This window comes from Stenella coeruleoalba (assembly GCF_951394435.1).
Source record: "Stenella coeruleoalba genome assembly, chromosome: 3".
In the NCBI taxonomy this organism is placed as follows: Eukaryota; Metazoa; Chordata; class Mammalia; order Artiodactyla; family Delphinidae; genus Stenella; species Stenella coeruleoalba.
The window spans coordinates 56,941,354-56,959,016 of NC_137148.1; the positions used below are offsets into that span (position 1 = coordinate 56,941,354).

General features: G+C 35.7%; 1 protein-coding gene across 1 annotated transcript in view; it reads left to right on the forward strand.

Annotated features, from left to right (window-relative positions):
• FCHO2 (FCH and mu domain containing endocytic adaptor 2) overlaps positions 1-17,663 on the forward strand; it is a 113,554-nt gene that overhangs the window by 47,348 nt on the left and 48,543 nt on the right. The window contains exons 9-10 of the mRNA XM_079915687.1: positions 12,846-12,890; positions 14,565-14,637. Coding sequence (XP_079771813.1) covers positions 12,846-12,890; positions 14,565-14,637 — 118 coding nt within the window. The remainder of the gene's footprint in view (positions 1-12,845; positions 12,891-14,564; positions 14,638-17,663) is intronic.

Genomic DNA, 17,663 nt, shown 5'->3' on the forward strand with positions numbered 1-17,663 from the left:
GAGTGGGAGAGAATATTAAGCCCTCAGAGCATTGAGGCCAGTGGAGAACATTTCGTAAAATTTAATAACTTTTCTTTCCTCATTCACATATATATTCAACAAATTTATTTATTGGGTGCTAATAGTATTCTGGGTACCATTTTAGACACTGGGGAATATACCAGTGAGTATAGGCATCCTGGTTCCTATTTTATGAACAAATGATTATGGGTTTCCTTAATCTTACTTTTAATAAGCATGTTATGTTATATCAAATATAATAAGCACCATTCTCTTCTCCTGCTCAGCATACTTACAGTCTTCTAGATTTGTTTTGTTTTGTTTTATTTATTTTTGGCTGCACTGGGTCTTCATTGCTGCGCACAGGCTTTTCTCTAGTTGCGGCGAGTGAGGTCTACTCTTTGTGGTGCACGGGCTTCTCACTGCGGTGGCTTCTCTTGTTGCTGAACGTGGGCTCTAGGCATGTGGGCTTCAGTAGTTGCAGCACGCGGACTCAGTAGTTGCAACACGTGGGCCATAGAGCATGCGGGCTTCAGTAGTTGCAGCACGTGGGCTCAGTAGTTGCGGCGCACAGGCTCTAGGGTGTGTAGGCTTCAGTAGTTGTGGTGCGCAGGCTCAGTAGTTGTGGCGCACAGGCTTAGTTACTCCACGGCATGTGGGATTTTCCCGGACCAGGGATCGAACCCAGGTCCTCTGTGTTGGCAGGCAGATTCTCAACCACTGTGCCACCAGGGAAGTCCCAAGTCTTCTAGATTTCTTGAATCTATTGGTTACTCTACCATATTCTTGCAAGATACTTGTTTTCATTCCACAGGTAAAAATTATTCAGTCCAGTAAAGAAGTTAAAGTATAGTTTAGAATTCAGAAAAATGAATATGTGATTTGTAGAGAAGTCTGGGAGCCATTGTTCTTCAGTGCAGTTCACAGCTAAGGCTTGAAACCTAAATCATCTTCACTTCCTTTTTCGCACGTTTCGTTAAGTTTCAAATTGTATTGTTTCAATTCCATTAGTATTTTTCCCTTCAGACCTTCCTTCTTACCTACCTCATTGAATACAGCAGCAGGTTTCTAAATACTGGCACAGTAGAGATTTCTCTAGTCTGTTTTACATGTTGTAGCACATTAATGGTTTGGGTATATAATTATGAACTCATAATGGCATTACTCATAAATCTTTGACTTTTCATTATAGACAGAATGAAATTTAGATTCTGGACTTAGATTCAAAGCTTTTTGGGATCTGCCCTTGCCCAATCTTTTTTTTTTTTTAATAGATTTATTTATTTATCTATTTATTTTTGGCTGCGTTGGGTCTTCATTGCTGCGTGCAGGCTTTCTCTAGTTGTGGCGAGCAGGGGCTACTCCTGGTTGCGGTGCGTGGGCTTCTCATTGCAGTGGCTTCTCTTGTTGCAGAGCACGGGCTCTAGGCGCGCGTGCTTTAGTTGCTGTGGCTCAAAGGCTCTAGAGCGCAGCCTTAGTAGTTGTGGCGCACGGGCTTAGTTGCTCTGCGGCATGTGGGATCTTCCTGGACCAGGTCTCAAACCTGTGTCTCCTGCATTGGCAGGCGGATTTTTAACCACTGCGCCAACAGGGAAGCCCCTGCCCTTGTCCAATCTTTAGTCTTACTTGCCATTTTTCTTTTCTGGCACCCTCCATTGCAGCCAACCTGAATCGCTTGCTGTTTCCTATCCATACCCCGCTTTTGCCCTTGGTACCTTAGTTGCCCTTACGTCTGCTCTAGAAAATGCTATATCCCACTCATTTTTCAAATGAATAAATTCTTAAAAAGCCAGGTCATGTGTTACTTCCACCATCAAACAGAGAACTTTGTACCTTTTTTTGGCATTGTTGTTGTCTACCTTAAATTTTAGTAATTGTGCTTTTATGAAGAAAAGTTCTGTTTTTGATTCATGTGTTTATCTTTATTATGTGTAAACAGTACATTTTTGTTGAATGAATGAACAGATGGGCATATATGGTAAGGTTAGCATGTTAAAGAGGTTGGAATGGATGGATTTGCTATTAGATAAGTCTTGGTGAAGGAATAGTAAGTAATTATGGTTAAATTTAGTGAATACTTACTTTGTGCCATGTACTATGTCAACTGCTTTGCAGGCAAACTTTGATCTTCAGGAACTCTTTGAAGTAGGTACTGTTATTCCCATTTTACAGATGATGGAAATATTGAGAGGTTAAATTACTTGCCAAAGCTAAGTACATGCCAGAATACTGGGATTAAATTTCAGGATCCTTGACCTCAAGGCCCATGCTTTGGAGAAATTAGAAAAGAACTACCTAAATTTACATATGTAGGAGAATGAGGATGCTGAGATACATAACTACAAAATAGCGTGAAACCCTAAAATTCATTGTAAAGATTAAATTGTAAGTGAAAACCAGTTAAGAGAGGTAAAAACAATTGAAGAATTTTTATATAGAGCATTTAGAAGTATTGATAGAATAAAAGCAAATGTGTATTGGCTGGTTAAAAATGCCTTAGACAGAACTGAATAAGATTGATAGATTGTATCATTATCAGTATCCTGTTTGTGACATTGTATTGTAGTTTTGCAAAATGTTATCATTGCAGGAAACTGGGCAAAGTATACAAGGAATCTTGCTGTATTTCTTTTCTTTTTTCTTTTTTTAGAACTGTACCGTGAATCTACAATTATCTCAAGAAAAAGTTCAGTTACTTTCTTATCTGTGGTGTAGCACACTACTTAGCCCTGTGGTTTGTGGTCTATTCTTTACTACCCGTGAGACCTATAAGCCTCAGTACCCTCATCTATAAAGTGAGGATAATAATAGTACCTACCTCATGGGGTGGTTGTGAGGTTTTTATTGAGTACTTAATAAATGGTATTTTCTAAAAATTAATACATACCTGATTAATAGTTAGCTACTCTTGGTTATTGTTTATAAATTTAAATTTAATGGCCTTAAGATATATGGCATGTAGAAAATTTCTGTAACTAAATGGTAAGAGGGAAGTGAAGATTGTGGTGACATGGGCTTTCCTAGAATTACTGAACCCAGAATTAGGTGACTGTTTCAGGCTGACTGTTGACATTGTGTATATGTCAGGCTGACTGTTGACATTGTGTATATGTGACTGATTTTCAAAATAAGTGATCCTAGAACTAATTTAAGGGGAAAAAAGGGAGTGGTGTGGGTGTGGAATGGAAAGAATAAGTATTACTTCTTCAGTTGACTTGTGGGTGAAGAGTTACAGCTCTTTCGTACATATTTGTTCTATTTATGTCACTAGAGGGGAGTCCATTACAGTGATGGAAATTTTGTGTTTCTCAGAAAAATAACACGTGATTGTGGATTTTGTTTTGTAAGAAGTAACTCTAACCTTGAGTTGTATATACTATTTTACTGTTAACATTTTTTTCTCCTGTTTTGTAAGGGCTCCCTCTGGTGGATGAGTTCCTCTGTAAACTGGTTTTAGGCCTACGGGATACACATTTTAAAAAGAAAACAAGAGGCCCAGTTCTTTAAAAACTTTGTATAACTGAAAGTTAACCTATTTCTCTTGCACTGAAAAATTTCTTTAGTCAGTTATCTGTTGAGATATATAACCTCTAACTTTATGTCTTCAGTTCTCCTATGTAAATCAAACACTTTGAGAGCATTAAATTTTTTTCCTATTCATTGAGACTATTTTATACTAATTATATGTAGTGTCATTTTTGTCATTACTTTTTTTTATTGAGATATAAGTGACGTATAACATTGTATTAGCTTTAAGGTATGTAACATAATGACTTGATATATGTATGTAATGCAAAATGATTACCAAAGTAAGTTTAGTTAACATCTATTCCCACACATAGTTAAAAATTTTTTTTTCTTGTGATAAGAACTTTTAAGGACTACAGTTGGCCCTGTCTGTCCGAGGATTCCACATCCACGGATATGGAGGGCTGACTGTGTTATGCCATGTAAGGGACTTGAGCATCTTCGAAACTTAGTATCTGCAGGGATCCTAGAACCAATTGCCTTTGGATACTGAGGGATGACTGTACTCTTTTAGCGGCTTTCAAATACATAATATAGTATTGTTTACTAAAGTCACCATGCTGTGCATTACATCTGCAGGACTTACTTTGTCTTATAACTGGAAGTGTGTATGTTTTGACCACCTTTACCCGTTTTGCCTAGTGGGGGACACCCCCCATCTGTACTCTGTATCTATAAGTCCAGGTTTTTTTTAGATTCCACATGTAAGTGAGATCATACAATATTTGTCTTTCTCTGACTTATTTCACTTAGCATAATGCCCTCAAGGTCCATCTGTGCTGTCACAAACGGCAGGATTTCCTTCCTTTTTATGGCTGAATATTTTGTTTGTATGTGTGTGTGTCTATATATACACACACACATATATATGTATATATAGACACACACCATATTTTCTTTATCCATTCATTTGTCAGTAGACAGGTTGTTTCCATGCCTTTGCTATTATAAATAATGCCACACTGAACATGGTAGTGCAGATATTTTTTTGAGATGGTAATTTTTCTTCAGATAAATATGCAGAAGTGGAATTGCTAGATCATATGGTAGTTCTATTTTTAATTTTTTGAGGAACCTCCAGACTGTTTTTGTCGTTACTTTTTCAGTGTTGTAGTGCCTTGCCTTCTGGAATTTGAGTCACTTTAAGTGTATGCTTTGAGTATATCAAAGCACCTGTGGTCTGAAACAGTCATGAATAAACAGGTGTTTTCTAATTTTGAATTATCCTAGTATAATTACAACATTATCCTAGTATTTCTACCCATTCTCATATGTTTTAGTTGTAAAAGGAGATTAAAATCCATATTTTTGAAATTTCCTGTTTTACAGTCAGTCCGCTAATTTCACTGTATACTTTTCATAAAAGTTAAGCAAGTTTCCATTTATAAGAAACAAGGATAGATAACTTAAAGTTGGTAGGCCATTGTCTAATATGTTTAAATAAAATATTTTTTTGCAGAGTTTATTTATATTTTCATTATATGATAATATAAGTTTATAGCTTCCATTTGAGGACTTCCAGGGACTATAATGTGTTTAAAGATACAAATAGAAAAAGCCCCAGAAAGGTAGACATAAAATATTGAAACAGCCAGCCACAAAGAGAAAGGGAAAAATGAGATTCTTGTGGTCAGACTGGCTAAATGTGAAATTAATTTATTAGTTTAGATATTTGGAATATTCTAGCTTCTACATTAGGTATATTATTTTAAAGTATGGGGGTGGTGGTGGCAGTGGGATGAATTGGGAGATTGGGGTTGGCATATATACACTAATATGTATAAAATAGATAACCAATAACCTGCTGTATAAAAAAAATAAAATTCAAAAAAAGTGAAAAGAGATTAGATCAGTGGTTACCAGTGTCAGGGGGACAGGGGGTGTGGGGCTGGGGAACTGAATGAAGGTGGTCAAAAGGTACGAACTTTCAGTTATAAGATAAATAAGTCTTGGGGATGTAATGCACAAGATGATGACTCTGGCTAACACTGCAGCATGGTGTATCTGTAAGTTGCTAAGGGAGTAATCCCTAAAAGGTCTCACCACAAGGGAAACAACTGGGGGGATTAACTGTATGAGGAGATGAATATTAACTAAATTTATTGTGGCAGTCATTTCACAGTATACGTATGTCAGGTCATTATGTGGTATAACAGACTTATACAGAGCTGTATGTCAATTACATCTCAATAAAAATGGGAAATAAAAGAAAAAAGAATAAAGTATAGGGTACAAGTATATAGATTAAAAAACAAACAAAAAAAAAAAACTAGTGATCATCTTTCCAGACCCCTCAAGGATTAAGAGTAATGCCAAACCTATAAATGGAACCTCCTTCCACTCTCTCCATGAAATTTTTTTTTTTAATTCAGAGGAGTAGAAACCCTTTCGTAGAAAGCAAAATTAAAAATAGCCAAGAAGATCAAAGACCCACAAACCACACCAGATATTTTGTGATTACTTGGTTTTTCTATTTGATAGCAAGTGGGGATGACTAGAGAAAGAGAAAAGAAGAATGGATGATGATTAGTGAAGAGGATAATGTAGATTAGCCCACATAGAGTAAAAGAGGAGAACTCCCAAAGAAAATAACACAGAGAAGCTTCACTTTATGAAGGAGTACACCTTCACCTGTTGCGTCCTAACCACCTAGGACAGAGGCATAGAACTCTGCCCTGTGGGACGCATATGCCTCCTGATAGTGATTATCTTTTAGAGCAGGAGTCTGCAGACTGTGGCCACCGAGCCACATTGAGCTTTGCCTCTTTTTTGAGGCCTACAGCAAAGAATGATTGGCAGTGGGGTGGGGGCGGGGGCGGGGACGGGACAGTATTTTGTGATACATAAAATTGTAAAATTCAGATATCAGCGTCCATGAAAGTTTTTTTGAACACAGCCACACTTGTTTATGTACTGTCTATGACTGCTTTCACACTGCAACAGCAGAGGTCACTAGTTGTGACAGACTTTATGACCTACAATGTCCAAAATATTTACCATCTTGACTTTTTACAGAAGACCTTTGCCTAACTCTTTGTTAGGGAATGTACTTCTTGTGTAGTATAGTAGCAGGTATGTCATAATACGTTAGAATTGTGAAGCTCATAACAATATGTAATCTTTTTTCAAAAGTTGATTCTGCTGTTCTTCTTGGATTCAGAAATCATTTAATCTGATATCCTGCACTAACTACATCTGCAGTCGTATCACAGCACAGTAACTGATCATCATAATAAGAATCCTAAATTGTGAAGTAAAGATTAAACTGTTTTGAGCAGGCTTTAAGGAAAGCTCAGTTCATTAACTTGAAGTATAAACACTGACAAAAAAATAGAAGTAAAAAAGTAAGCTGATTACAATTTTTACATATGCATAAGAATTAGGACAGAGTTTGAGGTTTTTGCAGTACGTAAAAGAAGTTAAATCAATCTGAACTTAAAAGGAAGTTTATGGGAAAGAAACTGAGGTATCCCAAGGATTCAAAATCAGGGATATAGCCAGGCTGCAGAAGGAAACCCACACCAGTAGGAACACTAGGTATCATTTTTCCTTTATTGAGTCTCTGCATTTTACTGCTTTATTTATTTATTTATTTTTTTCTTTGCAGAATAGCTTTCTTTGCTTCTCCAGGTATATGATGTAAAGTGATCGCCTAGTAATTTCTGGGTATTTTCACTTGTTCCTTAATTGTAGCCACAGCTCAGAATTAACCCAGGTTTTTATCCCTCTTCTAGACCAGAAAGAAACTGGTCTAGGTAGTCTTGGATTGGGGTAACCTTCTTTCTAATTCAGTCTGTTCTGACTAGGTCATGGCTTCTGTACCACTCCTGAGGAAGGGGGAAGTTCCCAGAGAAAAGAGATTATAGTGAGCAGAGTATAAGCCTTAAAGGTTTCATCAGGATCACAGAAAGTGAAAACATGACTCAGTCTGGGGGTATGGAGGCAGTGTAAGATTTCCGATGTAGGAGGAGATTATATTTCACTGCCAAGATGCTGTGTTTGGAGAACTAGATGAAAATTTAGAAGGTTTAACAGTGACTGAAATTCCATGGTTAAAAACCCATTCCTTTGATTTAAGACCATGGTTCCTAAGTTTGTCTCATCACTGCTTCTCAAGCCTTGGATACCTGTGAGAATCATTCGTTGAAAATATTTTCCCTTTCCTTTTAATTTCTCTTTTTTTAAAAAAACGAACAGGGTCTTCCCTGGTGGCGCAGGGGTTAAGAATCCGCCTGCCAGATTTTGCCAGTTCTCCAGAGTCTACACAATTTTCTTCCTAACTGCACCTGCCAGAATTAGTTTCTCTTTTCTCTGCTTCCAAGGAGCTGTGCATTTATTACATCACTTGTAACACAACTTGTATCATAGTCTTTTCTATAATTGTATCCCATGTCTCCTTCACTACTGATATGCTGCTTGAAATTGGGGCAAACATGAAATTGATCTTTGTTCCCCCTTGCATCATGCTTCACACACAGTTGTCAAGCTATGAACATTTAATTAAATTTATGTTGAGAGAAGTCATTAGATCATAATGGATTAAACATAGATAATTGCAAACACCACTGCCAAAGAATTAAGCCTGATACTGTGAGAAGTAAATAGAATAATGTTATGGTGTCCACTTAACTCAGAATTGCTTGAATGTTTAATGAAATAGAATGTGTATGTTGTGATAAAAAACTTGAAAGAGACCTGAATATGCAACACAGATATGTTTCTCTCCACCATAAGGCAAGTGGATGAGGGAAAAATAAAGGCCAAAAAACAAAGTATTGGTTGGGTTGGATAACAGTAAAGCTGGAATACACTCTATGGTCTAATACAAGAAGAAAAAGAATGAAGATGAGACATAGGGTTTTAAAAATCTGTCTGAAATAAAAACTTTATTTGTCAGACTAAAAAAAACAAAAAAAAACAAAAACAAAACAAACAAAACAAACAAAAAAAGAATCCGCCTACCAAAGCAGGGGACATGGGTTTGAGCCCTGGTCTGGGAAGATCCCACATGCCACAGAGCAACTAAGCCTGTGTGCCACAACTACTGAGCCTGTGCTCTAGAGCCCGTGAGCCACAACTGCTGAGGCTGTGTGCCACAACTACTGAAGCCCGTGTGCCTAGAGCCCGTGCTCCGCAAAAAGTGAAGCCACCGCAGTGAGAAGCCTGCGCACCGCAACGAAGAGTAGCCCCTGCTCACCACAACTAGAGAAAGCCCACGCACAGCAATGAAGACCCAACGCGGCCAAAAATAAATAAATAAATAAATATATATATATTTCAAATGCTTTATAAAAAAATAATAATAAAAATTTAAAAACGAACAGCCAGTGCACTATCCCAGAAATTTTGATGTCATTGGTTTAGGGTGGGTCCTTGGTATCACTATATTTTAAAACTCGTCTGATTCTAACATACGGCCATTGTTGAGAACCTGTAGCATTACATCAGTGGATGCTTGTTATAAGTGTAGACTCTCAAGCCCTACCCCAGACCTACTGAATTAGAAGCTGCACTTCAGTGAGATCCCTAGGCAGTTTGTATGTGCAGTAAAATTGGAGAAGCACTGTCTAGACTTACTGAATATCTGGCAGTGGGCCCAGGGAATCCCTAGGACTGTAGTTCTCAAAGTGTGATCCTAGGACCATCCACATCACCTGGGAGTTTGTTTAAAATGCAAATTCCTGAGCACCAACCTAGACCTTCTGTAAAGGACACTCTGCAGGTGGGGCCCAACAATTCGTGGTTTAACAAGCCCTCCTGGTGTTTCTGATACAGGAAGCATTGCTCTAGAAGATTCAGCTAGGACTTGGGATTTGGAACCACTGGACTGAGGAAATTGTTGTTACAAGCCCGCTATTAAAATAGATACTCCTGAAATGAAGTAGCATTGATGTTGCAACTTACTTTCAAATGATTTAACAAGTGAAAGAAAAAAAAAAAAACTGCAAGTATGAGTATGTATAGAGGGAGAAAGAGAAAGCAAATATAACAAAAAGTATTATTATCACCCCCCATATCATTCATAAAAATGGTAAGACCTAGGTTCAAAAGGGTAACTAGTCCAAGGTAATCAGCCAAAAAGCAAGTGGCAAAACCAGGACTTGAACTTCCGTGCCCTTTGCACACCACCACAAGACTTTGATGTTCTTTTTCATGTTAGCTTGCCCGGTTCATCATCCCAGGTACCTAGCAATGTGCCTGTGTTCTGTTCCATAGGCCCAGGAGCAAGCTTGAAAATGTCACTGACTCCCATTGTTTGAGTCACCCTCCCTCCACCCTCTTTCTCTTTGTCCCTTCCTCTCCCTCCTCTCTCCCCCACCCCTTCCCCATTATCATCACTTTTTGTTAGACTTTGGGATCTGGCCATGTTTGTATGTTTTACTTTGGCTTTTAATTAGAACTGGTGTTCTGTGGTTTTAGTTGGATATATGCAGAAATATACTTGAAATGGGTAGCCCAGACTTCTTATTTGAGTTCTGAGGCCAGTTTATAGCTAGACAAAGTTGCAGATTTTATTGATGACCTGAGATTTGGAATTGATTCCAAAACAATGGAAACTATTAATTAAATATTTAACTTTTGGCTCACAGGCCCAGCCGCTCCGCGGCATGTGGGATCTTCCCGGACCGGGGCACGAACCCGTGTCCCCTGCATCGGCAGGCGGACTCTCAACCACTGCGCCACCAGGGAAGCCCAGTATTTAACATTTTTTAATACTCTACCTCATTCATGTAGTGATTAAATACATGCAGTGATTAAAGATTACTGTTAAATAAATTCTTTCCTTCTGTAACATTTCTTAAAAATTTTGATCCAAATTAGGTTTGGATGAATTGTTTAGGTTATTGACTTTCTCTTTCTCTTTTGCTAGCAATAATTTATTCCTACATATGATTAAAGCATCATGTGTAAGAATTGTCTTGCTTTGGATCGTTGCCCTCTTTGAGGTCTGCTTTTAATTTCTTCTGCTTTTAATTGAACTCATGATGGCATTTTTAGATAATGTATGAAAGAGCATCAGGAGACAGAGCCAAAATGGTCTTATTTGCTTTTATACAAACTAAATTGCCCTTGCAGCCCAGCATAAAATCTAAGCACTAAGAACACTTATTTATTTTGACAACAGAATTAATTGAGCCTAAAACAGTTGAAATTCCAGTGGTAGCAAACTATTCTTTCTGACTCTCACTCTGGTACTTTCAAAAAAAGTAACTTGTCTTATGATTAAAGAGCAGAATGATGGGCGGTGTACTGCATTTGGGGGAAATGGTGAATAAACTTTCTACTTGTGAAACAGTTCAGAAGTGACATGCTACAAGGGGGGTCAGAATGTGCATTGATATCCAGCTGAGCTGTCAACTGGCTCTGAGCCAGGCACGCAGAGCTTTGCCATGTGAAGCAGCATGTGGAGCGTATGCCATTTGAAAAACAAAATCTTTTTCATGCATGATTTAATGGTTTTTTTAAGAGTATATATTTAGTTTTATTTTTCTAGAAACTGTTAGTGTTTCTGTTTTTAATAGAAAAGCTTATGTGTGGATGGAACTCAGTTAAAATGTTTTAATATATATTTTACAATTTGAAAGGATTTGGCATCTTATATTTCAAAAATGTCATTTTGAATAGCTTATTTTTATTGGATATTTTTCTGTTTCAAATGGATTTTAAGAGGATGTTTTTAAAAGATAAAGAGAACAGTGATCAAGATATCTGGTATAGGAGAGATGTTTTGTGAGGAAAAAATGTAGAATTTTGTTTGAAGGGACTGATGTTTATAGAGTTAATGGATGCCTTTACTATTTTCATATATGTGATAACATCCAAAGATCTTAATATATACTATATATTTTTTTGATGGGTGGTTATATTCTCTCAAGCTTTGTTAGTAAGTGATAAAACTAATAACACATAATAAGCTGTTGGTAATTTAAGTAGAAATTTTTCATTCTTAATAATTCTTACACCAAGCAAAAAGTTGCTGTTTATCAGATGCACATACTACTAAAATTCTTTATCTTTATTGATCTTTCAGTTCTCATCTCTTTGTAAACGGTTAATATAGGCCTTTAAAGGATTCTAAGAACAAGCTCATTACCCTTTCATTTAAAGAATTCTTAGCTTAAAGATTTACAGAGTGGACTTGAAGTCCTTGAAATTTTAATTGGGCTGTTTTCTGACTCTAAGAATTTTTTGGATGGAAGTAGTGAGTGTTTTTTTTTTTAGTCATATGATATATGTCATAAGAATGCCCCAGTAGGGAAGGTATTGCCAGTTAATTGATTAAGACCTTGTTTATCAACTCACATTTATGACTTTTATTCTGTTTATCACTAAATGTTAATCTACTCTTTTTGAATAAAAACTGGAACTGAGGAAGTAAATCTTTGATTTGGGGGTAAGAAGCAGGACACTTTAGCCAATACTTTAAATGCTCCTACTTAATAGAGAAATTTTTCTTGTTCATTAGTGGTTTTCTTTCATAATGGAATGATCAATGAGAACTCTGATCGTGAATTTGCATGTAGTTATAGTTAAGCTTAACATCTCAGAAGGACCAGTAGTGAAATCCTCTATTATCCACTGTTTGGGTTTTTTTAAAATAAATTTATTTATTTATTATTTTTGGCTGCGTTGGGTCTTTGTTGCTGTGTGCGGATTTTCTCTAGTTGTGGCGAGCGGGGGCTACTCTTCATTGCTGTGCACGGGCTTCTCATTGCGGTGGCTTCTCTTGCTGCGGAGCACAGGCCCTAGGCACGCGGGCTCTAGAGCAAAGGCTCAGTAGTTGTGGCACACGGGCTTAGTTGCTCTGCAGCATATGGGATCTTCCCGGACCAGGGCTCAAACCCGTGTCCCCTGCATCGGCAGGCGGATTCTTAACCACTGCACCACCAGGGAAGTCCTTATTATCCACTCGTTACTTCAGGCTCTGTTTTTAAATTTCTTGATGTAGCAGGTTGTACCAGTTACCATTTAATAAGGCAGGGCTAAAGTGACCATTTAGTGGAACATACATTTTTAGTCTGATATTTATTGAAAACAGAAACTACATGTTAAATCTGTGTCTCCAGTTCTGTGGTATCATATATAAAGGGTTGTCAGTAAATTGTGTTCATGATATAGGCTAGTCTCGGTCTTTTTTCAGTGTTAGGCTTATTTGATTTTTAAATTATTGCTGATATTTTAATTAACACTATCAGGTAACACTGGAACATGTTTCAGAACAATTAAAAAGATGTAATGGGATCTGATGTGATTGTTTTCTACCAGCTTTTTTTTTTTTTTTTAAACCAGTACTTGTTCATGTTTTTTCTTTTTAGGCCTTATTGAATTTGAAGAATGTGACCCTGCTAGTGCAGTTGAAGGTAAATTGACTAGTTGTAATGTGTGGGAGCTAGCTAATAGCTTCTGTTTACTGAATAGAGGGGCTGCTATCCATTGGTGTTAGCATGTCTATGGAGTGATGTAAAAAATGTGAATGTGGTTTGAAGACCTGCAGATATTAATGTTTACTTAATAAAAATAGGTTTGCCCAAAGGAATATTAGTGTGTTAGAATATAGATTTTTTAGAAGATTAAATATAACATGTATTTGTTTGCAGATATGCATTGAGATTGTTTTCTCCACTGATATCAATCTTTAAACATTCTAATGTCACTACATATTGATGTATACTGCTTATTCTACAATGGGTAACATTTCAGTAATTAATAAGGTTATGTGTTAATGCTTATGTTACTGTCATTCAAAATAGGCGATGATTTGACTTAGAGCAAGGATCCACAACCCTTCCTATTTAAATTGATGTTTTTCATAGTCTGAAACCCAAGAGATGTCTGCAATTTTTGTTATGTTTTATAATGTTACTGTGTGAGCTGCTAGAAATAATTTGAAATCAGTCTTCTGTTTTTTTCCAAGACCTGTGTGAGAATATGGAGAAATGGTTTGCTGTTGTGTGTAAGGTTATTAACTGAGCAGTCAACGAGCTCTGGGGCCTAGACTTTTTATAATTACCATCTGTATGACTAAGAGCAGTACTTATTTAAGTTCTGTGTACTCAAACTTTAAAAGTTCTTCAGAAGTTTAAAAGAATTTTAAAAGTGCTTTAAAAATGTTTATAATAAATAACACTCTGTGAGAATAAAAATGTATTTATTTTTAAAATATTATAACATGCTTTGCAAATAAATGGTTCAGGGAGTTAGTTTTGCATGAAAGCAAGTACATTATATTAAGACATCTGGATTATAATCCTGGCTGTAGTGTTAACTAGTTGTATAACACTGAGTTAAAAAAACAAAAATAATACTCTGAGTTTCCTCATCTGTAAGGTGAGAGGTTAGCTTAGGTGTACTCTAGTTCTCAAAGAGTTAAGTAGCTAAGCTTTAAGTGCTGAATTCTGTTAACGATTGATAGCATGACTGACGTTTAAAAAATAATTTGTCATGCAAGAAGAAGAGGAAGAACTGCCATATTTGGCAAAATAGAGATGGTATTTGTTCCTCATTTATGGTTGGATCCATTTATAACGTTATTTGTATTAGAGATAACATATGGACAAAAGAATGCCGTATTATAAGTTTCCCATGTCGTACTGGTAATGGATCTGTTGTCAACTTTTCATTTAAAACAACACATTTATATTTTGTGACCCTTTATACCGGGAACATGATTTGACCTGCATTTATAACAAAATCTAATATAGTGAATAATGTACTTTCTTTGAAGTCTTAAGATATCTGCAAGTGCTTATTTTGCCTGAGGTGATTTAGGGGAAGAGAGAATTTCACTGATCAAATCAATGTTCTATGTATAACCTTTTGGTGAATAAAAGGCTATATTATATCAACATAAGAAAAATTTAAACAGACTATGACTTATTTAAATATTAGGGTTTAGCAGTTGATACTTTCTTTCATCCAAATTTAGTATCAACAGTTATGAGCAAATTGTGTGTCAAGATACAAGATGCATTCTTAAGTTTAATATATTTATCACGAACAGTTATGTTTCTGTAACAATATACATTTATTTTAAGGTATAAGACCAAGGAAAAGAAAGACTTTTGGTTTACCAGGAATAATTAAAAAGGAAAAGGATACAGAGTCTGTGTAAGTATATTAAATATTGTCAAAATCCTTTCTATGGTTATAAATAATTAAGAATAAGACTATTGTTATGAATTTGAAAAGAAAAAATTCTTTTGGAAATAACCCAAAGTACATATGGCTAAGATGTGAAAAATACAAACTTTTCTAAGAACATTTGCCAGCTCCTCTAGTTTTAGTTAAAAGTGTTAACTTTTCTTATTATTTTAAAATTTCAAGATGAACGCTTTAGCGTTTTGAAATTGAAACTTTAAAGGTACTCTTATAAAGTGATACATGCATATTTTTAAAAATCAAGCAAAAGTACAGAGAGAACTAAAAATTGTTCTAAGTCTTAATAACCTAAGAAAAACACCATGGTCAGCAATTTGATGAAAATCTTTCAAGACAACTCTAACCATATAGTAAATTAGTGATATATGTGTATATAAATGGAAAATGTCAAGTGGGGGAGAAAAAAGTCCTAACATATTTTAAACATTTATACTAATTCGTCATTTTTAGATGGAAGATGGAGTATAAATGTCATTTACCTTTTTTAAAAAATAAATTGGTATACAAAGAAATATAATTAGCATATAAGAATTAAACTAGTATTAGCTAAGTCAAGTTTTCTGCCTTGGCTATACATTAGAACTACCTGAGAAATTAAATATATCTATGCCAGGCCCTGCTTCAGACCCATTAAATCAGATTCTTGGGGCGGGAGGCCCAGCATAGTTTTTGTTTTGTTCTAAGCAGCCCGTGTGATTCTTAATATACACCTGGGGTTGAGAATCATTGAACTCTGTGATTAAATGGAGACAAATTGGAAATAAAGGAACTTTTCTTTGCTTAATTATTCAACCCATTTAGAATGAAGAGGCACTAATCAAAAGTCTTGAGTGATTTGTTGACCCAGTAACATTGACTGAAAATTTGTTTCAAGTCCCTACTTCTCTAGCATAATCAGCAGAACTCTCACGAGGTTTAATATTTTGATGGCCATTCATATTTTCAACATAAGAGAACAATTTGTGCTTTGGGTGGTCTTGCCTCCTCCTGGTTATACGCTTATCATCTGAGTTTCTTGGAGTTTCTGCCATTCTGCATGTCTGTTTCTTTCCTCCTCCCTAGTTGTATTGATACTTGGTTTAACAAATTAAGACTATTTGCAAAGTGATTTATGCCTATAGCTACTGTCTCTTGTGCAGATGTCTTTTTTGAGCATTGTGAAGAGGGGTATTTTGCTAAGGGAATGGAACCTAATAGCTCTTTTATAACATTGGGAATTGAAGTCTGAACAATTGATTTGTAAGTAAATTTTTAAAATGTAGCCAGTTTATCTGTTAGTGGCTACATTATAAAGAGTTAAGATGTTTTCATAATTGATGGTTTTCACAGCTGTTCATTTAGGGAGCTTATAATATTTTTGTATATTCCATGTTTTTAAAATAGCTTTTCATGATCAGTAATTTCCCAGTATGATCATTAGGGCACTTGGATATTGGAATATTTTAACCAATAAGAATACTAGGTCAGAAAACTAATGCCTAAATCACTGCATCATTATTGCCTTCTTTCAACACTCCCTGGCAGGAAAAATGTTAGAATTCACTTTGCTTGAAATGTCTGAGGTTCTTGGCATGCTTCTTCTCATAGCCTGAAGGTTTTTGAAATGCCAGCAATTGTGGACAAGGGGTCCTGCTCAGAGCTTGGTCTTCCTGGGGCTTCATCTGCAGGTCTCATACTGCGCACTGTGAAGGCAAACAGATGAGGGCTTTACCACAAAGACTGGAGAGTTCTGGCTTAAAGCCAGAGAATAAATGGTTTGGAACTCTTATACTTACTTTTATATTTAAACTTTATCTTTTAAAAAAAGAAGAAAGAAATGTTCAAACATCTTAATTGATTTGATTCTGTACAGGGGTTGAATATTATTACAGTAGCTTTTCTGGATCATTTCCTCAGCGTATGCATAGGTTTTTTTGATATAATATTCCTTATAAGGAAGCTCTTTTTCAAAATTTGCAATTTTAAGTAGCTATAAAGACATGTGGGGTTTGCATTTACCCTGGTGCTCCCATTTGAATTAAGGGCAGAATAGTCATCTCCCTCTTTTTTCATTTTTTCAGTCTATTCCATCCTATACTTAACAAAGTTCTTTAATTTATAGATTTCCCTATATCTGGATTGATAGAGATTACCTGTATCTGGATTGATACAGATTACCTGTTTATCTTATATAATTTAGTATTAATTTAGTATTTTTTATTTTGTTCATTTGGCTCTTAAGGTGTACCTGTTATGTGTGTTTTCAGGCTGTTATTAAAGTGGCAGAATTTGATACTATATGTAATAACTGTCTCACGCCAAAGAGTATACCTAATCCAATGCCTTTTAAATATGCTAATTTTTGTTTGTGAACTTCTTTTAGAATGTATACATATATATTCCTCTAAGCTTGTTCCTCATGGCTTCAATGCCTTTAATTTTATATATCTAGTGCTTTATTTGGTTAGTTGAGAAGGCTGGTCTTCTTTATGTTTTAGTTTTACATTTAAAATAATAGTTTTCAATAGATTATGTCCAAATTTGTATTTGCTTATCAGTGAAATGATAAAGTATCAGTGCTCAACTGCATATTACATTAGACTAACAACTATTCCAGCTGGAAGTCTAGCTACTCACCTAACATATTTGGAAAAAAGTGGTTTCACTTCTATATATACTAGCTTATGGAAAGTACCTCAAAGGAAATACGTTAAAATTTTTTTTTAACTTTCTCTACCTGAAGGATTAAAAGCCACTAGAAATCATAGGACTGACAGCTTCCTTGACATGACACGTGTATATTCATGGAAAAGAACTATTTTTGAAAGTAGTTTTACAAATATTTATAAGCTGTTTATTTTGTCTTGCAGTATCAGTATAGGGGAATGTCTTTGTTTGAATTTTAAAATCATTTGGTATATTTTAATATTCATGATTTGATTTCTCTAAATATTTTTATAGAGTTTAAATGAAAGTTATGTTTAAATACCAAGGCA